Below are 11,674 nucleotides of genomic sequence, written 5' to 3'. Positions count from 1 at the left end.
GTGTGTTGTGCGTTGTGTATTGTGTGTGTATACCTCGAGAGATCGTAGGCCATGAGCCACTGGTTGACAAACTGGTGTTCTGGCTGCGTGTTGATCCCCACCAGTGACGCTCCATTGCTCTGATCAAACAAAAGCGTCAATTGAAATACAGGTGTGAATATTACAGGTGTGAATATTACAGGTGTGAATATTACAGGTGTGAATATTACAGACACTTCTTAGACCCTCACAAATGAGTCACACAAATATCTTTGTTTCCCTGTCGTATTAATTATCCTAAAAAATAGTATTGACAACAACAACAACAACAACAACAACAACAACAACAACAACAACAACAACAACAACAACAACAACAATTATACAAGTCGCGTAAAACAATATGAAAATATTTAGACAATATATTCTTCTTCTTCTTCTTCTTCTTCTTCTTCTTCTTCTTCTTCTTCTTCTTCTTCTTCTTCTTCTTCTTCTTCTTCTTCTTCTTCTTCTTCTTCTTCTTCTTCTGCGTTCGATATTCATCGCCGTCATATCTTCAGGTCGGTGGCTGCCATGAAGTCCGCAGTCTCCTGCAGTTCGGCAGCGGGTCCCCAGAGCTTGGTGCCCACTGACACTCGGGGTCATACTTCCCCGAGACAAGTAAGCTCTGGGCTTGGTGCCCACTGACACTCGGGGTCAAACTTCCCCGAGACAAGTAAGCTCTGGGCTTGGTGCCCACTGACACTCGGGGTCAAACTTCCCCGAGACAAGTAAGCTCTGGGCTTGGTGCCCACTGACACTTGGGGTCATACTTCCCCGAGACAAGTAAGCTCTGGGCTTGGTGCCCACTGACACTCGGGGTCATACTTCCCCGAGACAAGTAAGCTCTGGGCTTGGTGGCCACTGACACTCGGGGTCAAACTTCCCCGAGACAAGTAAGCTCTGGGCTTGGTGGCCACTGACACTCGGGGTCAAACTTCCCCGAGACAAGTAAGCTCTAGGCTTGGTGCCCACTGACACTTGGGGTCATACTTCCCCGAGACAAGTAAGCTCTGGGCTTGGTGCCCACTGACACTCGGGGTCAAACTTCCCCGAGACAAGTAAGCTCTGGGCTTGGTGCCCACTGACACTCGGGGTCATACTTCCCCGAGACAAGTAAGCTCTGGGCTTGGTGCCCACTGACACTCGGGGTCAAACTTCCCCGAGACAAGTAAGATCTGGGCTTGGTGCCCACTGACACTCGGGGTCATACTTCCCCGAGACAAGTAAGCTCTGGGCTTGGTGCCCACTGACACTCGGGGTCAAACTTCCCCGAGACAAGTAAGCTCTGGGCTGACCGAATTTGACCCAGATTGTTCGTTAATGTTAAAGTCTACCCCTGAGTGCAGGAAGTGAAATTAAAGTAGATCACTCGCCCAATGGACGTGTCCGTAATGACAAGCACAGACAGCACTGATACACAACTGACTGAAACCAGGCCTTTAAGCTCGAAGATCGCATATGTTTCCTTTTCAATTTTACCAATTTATTCAGTGGTGAATCTTGCACAAAAGTCAGATACACCATACTCAAGTTTCATGCATTATCTATATAAACAAGGGCTTTAGGCTTCTTTTGCTTTAAACGGTCTCCTTGGTAATCCTTGAACTTACATAAAAACTATCTTTTAACAATGTCATGTCATTATTATTTACTTTTCTCAGGCGTAGGCTCGAAGCATGTTTTCTGTCAAAATGAGAAGGGGGGAGGGGGTAGTAGAAGCACGGCAGTTTAAACTGGTTTAGGCATTTCTTATCACTTGTTTTATGTTTGCTTCTATGCTTGTTTGTGTTTTCTGCTTGAAATTTAGTTTCAAAGGTTGGTACAAAGCTGCGGGTTGGTTTTCTCTCTTCAATGTAGCAGAAAGTATCTGTATCACTCATTTGTCTCCAGACATGCGAAGTCATGATTTTTTTGGACAGAAGTGAACATTCCTATGACGGGGTTTAACATTTTTTTTCTCCGGAACACTGCATAAAAACTGCAAAAATAACTGTAACACTCCACTCAATCAATCAATCAATATGAGGCTTATATCGCGCGTATTCCGTGGGTACAGTTCTAAGCGCAGGGATTTATTATTTTATTTTTTTAATTTTTATTTTATGCAATTTATATCGCGCACATATTCAAGGCGCAGGGATTTATTTATGCCGTGTGAGATGGAATTTTTTTACACAATACATCACGCATTCACATCGGCCAGCAGATCGCAGCCATTTCGGCGCATATCCTACTTTTCACGGCCTATTATTCCAAGTCACACGGGTATTTTGGTGGACATTTTTATCTATGCCTATACAATTTTGCCAGGAAAGACCCTTTTGTCAATCGTGGGATCTTTAACGTGCACACCCCAATGTAGTGTACACGAAGGGACCTAGGTTTTTCGTCTCATCCGAAAGACTAGCACTTGAACCCACCACCTAGGTTAGGAAAGGGGGGAGAAAATTGCTAACGCCCTGACCCAGGGTCGAACTCGCAACCTCTCGCTTCCGAGCGCAAGTGCGTTACCACTCGGCCACCCAGTCCACTCCACAATGTTACACGAAGTACGTCTAGTAAAATATTGTGAAAGTGTCAAAGCAATCCGTCCAGGAATTACTCAAATACAGCACTTGTTGTCACGATACCCCTCAACATGGACAAAAACAAATCCCGTTTTTGACCGCTCATACGATTGACACGTGCATCAGTAGGAATAGCATAGCACACGAAATGCGCAAGCTAGCAAAACAAAACACATGTTCAGGGTAGATAATTGATTTGACTTTCTTCTCGTATGTAAAAGTTGCATAGTTTTGCCTAGTGTGATGTTTCGTCGATTTCGTGATGGTCTCTTCCGTTTTTGTGCGGTCGATTTTGAGGGTACCCTTATTTGAGCGACGGTCACGTGATCCCTGTAAAAGAAATCTTTAATCCGAAAGGTGATTCAGACATTTCAGTGAACGGCCTTAACAAGCATGGACAGTTTGAATGAAATGACACGGGAAATAATGCTTTAATTTAGGTGCGAAAGTTGTCGCAATAAGTTTTTGGCCAAGTGTAGATTGCAACAAAAACAACAACACACAGATCACAAAATACTGCTGTGTGTCAGCTTTGTATTTATTCAATTTACTGCAGAAATGTTATTCATTTTAAGCTTCCAATCTGAAATGCAATCGCATAGTCCGGACCGGGTCAAAGATTGACAAAACATTCAACGCATAGTCCGGACCGGGTCAAAGATTGACAAAACATTCAACGCATAGTCCGGACCGGGTCAAAGATTGACAAAACATTCAACGCATAGTCCGGACCGGGTCAAAGATTGACAAAACATTCAACGCATAGTCCGGACCGGGTCAAAGATTGACAAAACATTCAACGCATAGTCCGGACCGGGTCAAAGATTGACAAAACATTCAACGCATTTGATTTAAAAATGAAGTCGCCACAGTGCGGCCTCAACTTTTTATTTAAGTTGCCTTTTGCCTTTTGCCTTTTGCAACTTAAACAAAGTCTGCTAATAAAACTGCCAGAGGCACTTCAGTTAGTCATGGGACTAAATAAAAATGTTTGAATAAAATTAGGGAAAAAACCAAGTTAAGCGAGGCCAGTCATAATATCATTGTATATCACCCTATGTTTCATATCGGTGTCACTCGCCATGACTGCATATCGCACAGCAGGACAATTTATGATTTGTGCAGTGGTGACAGAGCAATAAACAAACGCTTCAAAGTGCACTCTAAACACAGTGACACATTGCCATAAACATTTACACAGCCTGATAGTAGTTATCGCAGTGTCGCTAACAGCTCTCCACAATTTACGACCTATGCCGTAAAATTGACTGCGACAAGGTTATGTTTTAAAGCGGATGTCTCTTGCACGCTTGTTACATGCAGGTAATAAGCACTTCATTTTAAGATTTGAATCCATCACCTATTTTAAAACAGATTTAGTCAGAGGTCGAATAGAATGAAACAGAGATTCAGATTCAGATTCAGATTCGAAACTTACAAAGGGATGAAGGTTTTAGGCAATGCCTAAATAAATCTTCCAATCTGTCCCTTACAGACATACATGAAATTATGCATTACATATATTAAACGTTGTAAACATCCAAAAAGCAATAATTTATTTACATTGAACTTGTTAAAACTAACAAAAACGATAGTTATGATAACGAGGATGGTCCAATATTAGTTTGATGATTAAAATGTGATGTCACAAAGGCTGACAACTGATTTCAAGAACAAAATGTGTCTCGGTGACGTCGTCCTATCAGCAGCAGAAGCTTCCTCGTAAGGTGACCGCCAGGCTGTGCATGGATCGGTATCGTACATCATTAAAGTGACAACGTACATCATTAAAGTGACAACGTACATCATTAAAGCAGAGTGACAACGTACATCATTAAAGCAGAGTGACAACGTACATCATTAAAGCAGAGTGACAACGTACATCATTAAAGCAGAGTGACAACGTACATCATTAAAGCAGAGTGACAACGTACATCATTAAAGCAGAGTGACAACGTACATCATTAACAGAGTGACAACGTACATCATTAAAGCGAGTGACAACGTACATCATTAAAGCAGAGTGACAACGTACATCATTAAAGCAGAGTGACAACGTACATCATTAAAGCAGAGTGACAACGTACATCATTAAAGCAGAGTGACAACGTACATCATTAAAGCAGAGTGACAACGTACATCATTAAAGCAGAGTGACAACGTACATCATTAAAGCAGAGTGACAACGTACATCATTAAAGCAGAGTGACAACGTACATCATTAAAGCAGAGTGACAACGTACATCATTAAAGCAGAGTGACAACGTACATCATTAAAGCAGAGTGACAACGTACATCATTAAAGCAGAGTGACAACGTACATCATTAAAGCAGAGTGACAACGTACATCATTAAAGCAGAGTGACAACGTACATCATTAACAGAGTGACAACGTACATCATTAAAGCAGAGTGACAACGTACATCATTAACAGAGTGACAACGTACATCATTAAAGCGAGTGACAACGTACATCATTAAAGCGAGTGACAACGTACATCATTAAAGCAGAGTGACAACGTACATCATTAAAGCAGAGTGACAACGTACATCATTAAAGCAGAGTGACAACGTACATCATTAAAGCAGAGTGACAACGTACATCATTAAAGCGAGTGACAACGTACATCATTAAAGCGAGTGACAACGTACATCATTAAAGCGAGTGACAACGTACATCATTAAAGCAGAGTGACAACGTACATCATTAAAGCGAGTGACAACGTACATCATTAAAGCAGAGTGACATCGTACATCATTAAAGCGAGTGACAACGTACATCATTAAAGCAGAGTGACAACGTACATCATTAAAGCGAGTGACAACGTACATCATTAAAGCAGAGTGACAACGTACATCATTAAAGCGAGTGACAACGTACATCATTAAAGCAGAGTGACAACGTACATCATTAAAGCGAGTGACAACGTACATCATTAAAGCAGAGTGACAACGTACATCATTAAAGCGAGTGACAACGTACATCATTAAAGCGAGTGACAACGTACATCATTAAAGCGAGTGACAACGTACATCATTAAAGCAGAGTGACAACGTACATCATTAACAGAGTGACAACGTACATCATTAAAGCAGAGTGACATCGTACATCATTAACAGAGTGACAACGTACATCATTAAAGCAGAGTGACAACGTACATCATTAACAGAGTGACAACGTACATCATTAAAGCAGAGTGACAACGTACATCATTAACAGAGTGACAACGTACATCATTAAAGCGAGTGACAACGTACATCATTAAAGCGAGTGACAACGTACATCATTAAAGCAGAGTGACAACGTACATCATTAAAGCGAGTGACAACGTACATCATTAAAGCAGAGTGACAACGTACATCATTAAAGCAGAGTGACAACGTACATCATTAAAGCGAGTGACAACGTACATCATTAAAGCGAGTGACAACGTACATCATTAAAGCGAGTGACAACGTACATCATTAAAGCAGAGTGACAACGTACATCATTAAAGCGAGTGACAACGTACATCATTAAAGCAGAGTGACATCGTACATCATTAAAGCGAGTGACAACGTACATCATTAAAGCAGAGTGACAACGTACATCATTAAAGCGAGTGACAACGTACATCATTAAAGCAGAGTGACAACGTACATCATTAAAGCGAGTGAAAACGTACATCATTAAAGCAGAGTGACAACGTACATCATTAAAGCGAGTGACAACGTACATCATTAAAGCAGAGTGACAACGTACATCATTAAAGCGAGTGACAACGTACATCATTAAAGCGAGTGACAACGTACATCATTAAAGCGAGTGACAACGTACATCATTAAAGCGAGTGACAACGTACATCATTAAAGCAGAGTGACAACGTACATCATTAAAGCGAGTGACAACGTACATCATTAAAGCAGAGTGACAACGTACATCATTAAAGCGAGTGACAACGTACATCATTAAAGCGAGTGACAACGTACATCATTAAAGCAGAGTGACAACGTACATCATTAAAGCGAGTGACAACGTACATCATTAAAGCAGAGTGACATCGTACATCATTAAAGCGAGTGACAACGTACATCATTAAAGCAGAGTGACATCGTACATCATTAAAGCGAGTGACAACGTACATCATTAAAGCAGAGTGACAACGTACATCATTAAAGCGAGTGACAACGTACATCATTAAAGCGAGTGACAACGTACATCATTAAAGCAGAGTGACAACGTACATCATTAAAGCGAGTGACAACGTACATCATTAAAGCAGAGTGACAACGTACATCATTAAAGCGAGTGACAACGTACATCATTAAAGCGAGTGACAACGTACATCATTAAAGCGAGTGACAACGTACATCATTAAAGCGAGTGACAACGTACATCATTAAAGCAGAGTGACAACGTACATCATTAAAGCGAGTGACAACGTACATCATTAAAGCAGAGTGACAACGTACATCATTAAAGCAGAGTGACAACGTACATCATTAAAGCAGAGTGACAACGTACATCATTAAAGCAGAGTGACAACGTACATCATTAAAGCAGAGTGACAACGTACATCATTAAAGCAGAGTGACAACGTACATCATTAAAGCAGAGTGACAACGTACATCATTAAAGCAGAGTGACAACGTACATCATTAAAGCAGAGTGACAACGTACATCATTAAAGCAGAGTGACAACGTACATCATTAAAGCAGAGTGACAACGTACCCCGCACTGTGCCCGTGCCATGTCGTGGTCCAGCTCGGGGTACATGACAAAGCGGTAACACTTGGCGCCGTACGCCAGCCAGTCGTCCGGACACTCTGAAACATTGTGGTTTCTTTCTTAAACAGATTTTTGCGAAGAATAATAAGCGATAATAACCCAAGGCTCTCCCTCTCTCACACAAGGTCCAGCCCTGTAATATACTATCATGTGGTATGATATAGAACTATTTCATATAAATGATGATAATCATAATGATAGTTATAATAATATAATATAGAGATACAATACAATACAATACAATACAATAACTTTATTAATCTCTAAAAGAGAAATTGCATTGCTGAGCTTTTGTGTCCGTAATAAAACATACATAAAACATTCAAAAATAAACATTTGTTCTTTGTCATTCATACATTCTTGTGTTCTTATACATTTCTTCAATTCATACATCAATATTCTATCATAATTATGTACATACATTTATTCTCTTTTAACAGTCTGTCTTCAAACGCATCTCAGAGAGGGAGGCTAGAGATTTGTGTTTTGCCATAGGTAAAATCATGTGCTTAGCTATGAAGTAATGTTATCACATGTTATTTAAGGAAAATGAGTAAATATATGTACCAAGCGTATAACATCAGCAAAACTGAGAAAATACAGCACATTGGTTATCACATAAGAAAGTATATTAAAAATAAATTAACATGCATTCACCATCAACAATGCACAAACGAAAGTCAGCACCTTACCGGTTATATACTGTAGAATGATCAGTTGTTCTGTATGAGTAAAGCGGAGCAGCTTCTGGGGAAAGTTTTCTAAGATGAGTTTTATCTGCCTCGTGCAAGTATGCACATTTTTGATAAAGAACAGTGTCTCATTTTTTTTCTGCAGACCATCTTTGATTAGTCCATTATTGAAACTAAACACACATAATAACAATTCTAATAAAACCATGAAGACAACAATACTTTCAGCAAAAGGCAAACATCAGCAAGCAAAACGAAAACGAACAGAAAGAAAGTTTGACAGACAAACTGACACGGACGGACATACGGACGGACAGACGAACAGACAGACAGACAGACAGACAGACAGACAGACAGACAGACAGACAGACAGACAAACAAACAAAAACTTGCGGGGAAAAAATCCAATCAAAACTAAAGTCAAATGAACCCAAACAAACAAACAAACAAACAAACAAACAAACAAACAAACAAACAAACAAAGGAGAAAAATTGCTAGTAAATGTATTAACGATTTATTTACTACAAAAAAAATATGTGCTGATATTTAATCAAATCTACGCCTCCTAGAAATTCCCCCAAAACAACATACATCATAATAATTATTCAGTCAACAACAATAACAACATTAAAATATATTGATTATTAAACATTCTCATGCACGAACTTACCAAACACTTGTGCTTGCACAGCTAAGCACAATATACCCCAGAGGAGGACAACATAAGTAGTAAGTCCACACATCTTCATTATGAAACAGCAGATTATGTTTCTGCTTGTTCTTGCCTGTCCACGTTAAAAAAAAAAAAAAGCTTGTTTGAACACTGGACAGCGTGTTACGTCGCCACGCACGTGATTCTATCACTTGGAATACATTCTCGAAACTGACTAATACAACAAATCAGTCTCTGCGTTCTATCGAGAGACAAAATGAACACAACTGTCTTATTCCCAAATTCCTTTTCGAACACCTTTCTTTCTTTCTGTCTTTGTTCTTCTGTTATTTGTGTCTTTCTTTCTGTCTTTCTTCCTTGGTTTTATTATTCTCCTTCCTCCTCTCCCTCTTCTTTTTTAAAGCGTAACCCAAACAATTCGGAGTTTGAACTTTGCTTACCGACGTAGCTCACGGTATAAAGACAAGGTTTTTTAAACAAACTTTGAACTTGTTCTTTCTTTCTTTTTTCTTTTGTAAATCACAAAACTTGAAGGAGTTTGAAATTTGGTTAACTACACAGCTCTCGGCATAAACGTAGCGTTAGACAACTCATTTCGGACTCTTTTTTTTCCCTCCAGAAGCGCAAATGCGCAAGTTCACACGCCGCTGCAGAGAGAAAAAAGTCCCATTCACACTAAAGTCTTAGCCTTGAAACATATATTCCTCCTTCCTTTTTCGCAAGTTACTCTTTAAACCAAATGTTTCCACACCTTTCTCGACACATCCTTTGCACTGACATCAAGCAGTGAATTCCGCACAGAAGGCTACATTCTCATGGTAATCTAATACTTAGCAACCTTTCTCGGGATGAGAATGATTGGCAGGGCAAATATCCATGCGGAGGGATAAAGGGGCGGAGTCTGCCTGATGTGCATAACATGGGATAGCTGGCCTATCGCTCAGCACTTTTCTCTGCCTGATGTGCTTCTTGTGCACGACACACATTTTCAACTTGGGAAAAAGTTCGTGTCGTCTTGGTCTTGTTCTCTCTATGCTGCAAATGTCTGGGTCGCAAAATTATCGCCAGTCTAAAAAGTGCAATTTGTCATGCTACACTGAGCGGAACCATCCCTCTTCATTCCTCTAAAAATCCAAGAAACATTCGAAGCATGTATTCTCCGAAAGAGGCGTATGGCTGCCTAAATGGTGGGGTAAAAACGGCCATACGCGTAGATACTAAACACAAGGGAGCTCATGAACGACGAAGAAGAAGACAACTGGGCGAAGTCGGCTTCACGAAGCTCGCTGCACAAAGCTTTGTCACTGAATGTTTGGTTAAAAACAACAAGTCAACTTCGGGCAGCCTTAAATTTGAAAAAAATAACAGGTAGATAGATAGATAGATAATTTATTGCCAAGTGTACAATACATGAATGAACATAAAAAATACACGAGGAAAGCAGCTTGCTGTGTGATAAAAACAAAAATAAATAGCATTCATACATCACTGGCGCATAGCATCATACATACATGGGTAAGACAAATTGGTATCACAGTAACTAATACATACACTATACAGACATGGTGAGAACTATGACACTCTAAGAGCTATCGGAACCCCTCGGACCCCCCCCCCTCCCCCCACCACTCCCCCCCCCCCCTCTCCAACCCCTGTTCCCGAACTGAACATGTTCCATACTGATAAAATGTACCTCTAAAACAGCACATAAAAAATAAACTCTTCCAACACCTCACAGTGGTTAAAGAACGACTAAAACTACTAAAACATACTAGATGTGTATTCCGATAATATAACCAGCTGCTAAAACATAGTCTGGCTTCATCGCGTCACAGTGGTGTCACCATACTAAAACCCACTCTATAGATCACAGTATGTAATGTCAGCTACTAAAAGCATACTCCTAGAACATCCTAAAACGTGTCACAAACTGTAGAGTTCGTTTACCGGTTATTAAAAGCCTGGGGGTAGAAACTGTTTCTGAGTCTTGCCGTACGGCATCTGAGGGTTCTGAGCCTGCGCCCCGAGAGCAGAGGCTGGAAGAGATGACCAGCCGGGTGTGTGGGATCCTGCATGATGGACCTACATTTCCTCATCATGCGCAGGATGTGAAGGGAGTCTATAGAGGGGAGATCTCTGCCAATGATCCTGCTGGCAGCCCTAACGACCTTCTCCAGTTTTTCTTTCTCCAACTGGCAGGAGCTGCTGTACCAAACCGTGATAGAAAAGGTAAGGAGACTCTCTACAGCAGCCCTGTAGAACTGGGACATGATGGAGGAGGACACCTTGAACCTTGAAGGAGGGAGGGAGGGAGGGAGGGAGGGAGGGAGGGAGAAGGGAGGGAGGGAGGGAGGGAGAGAGGGTGGGAGAGGGAGTCTTAATACGCTCAGTTTGTAAACGGAGGGGATGCTAAATGTACAGACGTTATTAACACCGCGTCTGAGAACGCAAGGTCCTCAAAAGGGGAAGTGTGAATTCGGGACGGAGAGGGAGAGGGAGAGGGAGAGGGAGAGGGAGAGGGAGAGGGAGAGAGGGGCGGAAGGCGGGGGGGGGGGGGGGGGATTGGAGCAGGGAGGGAATGTCAGAAGGGGATACTACCTAATCACAGGCACTAACAATCTGAAATCGGGAGAAGGATTGTAGAAGGGGATTGTAAAGGAAATCACGAATAACACTAACAGGCAAAGTTTGACAGTGATATCCTCCACGCTTTTAGAGCGCTAACCAGAGATATAGCGTAACATAGCAAAGTGTGGTGCACGCACTGTGAGTTCAGCTCACTGACCGGGAATAGTTGATGTTGTAAATCGCAATTAGGGTATTGTTACACTTTACCACTGTCCTTGGACATTGAGGGGTTGTCCAAGTAATCGGCCGGGAGGGAGGAAGCCCGGATAGATGCGACAGGAAAGCACTTAACAGGTAAATGGAATAAGCATTCGAATATCGCTA

General features: G+C 41.3%; 1 protein-coding gene across 1 annotated transcript in view; it reads right to left on the bottom strand.

Annotated features, from left to right (window-relative positions):
• LOC138946795 (contactin-1-like) overlaps positions 1-9,605 on the bottom strand; it is a 47,768-nt gene extending 38,163 nt beyond the window's left edge. The window contains 3 exon segments of the mRNA XM_070318198.1: positions 34-119; positions 7,300-7,394; positions 8,720-9,605. Of these exon segments, the coding sequence (XP_070174299.1) occupies positions 34-119; positions 7,300-7,394; positions 8,720-8,798 (260 nt within the window). The 5' untranslated portion in view covers positions 8,799-9,605.
• Positions 9,606-11,674: the final 2,069 nt, after the last annotated feature.

Source organism: Littorina saxatilis, linkage group LG14 (genome assembly GCF_037325665.1).
Source record: "Littorina saxatilis isolate snail1 linkage group LG14, US_GU_Lsax_2.0, whole genome shotgun sequence".
Lineage (NCBI taxonomy): Eukaryota > Metazoa > Mollusca > Gastropoda > Littorinimorpha > Littorinidae > Littorina > Littorina saxatilis.
Note: the sequence above shows the minus strand (reverse complement) of the source record. Positions and strands in the feature narration are given on the sequence as shown.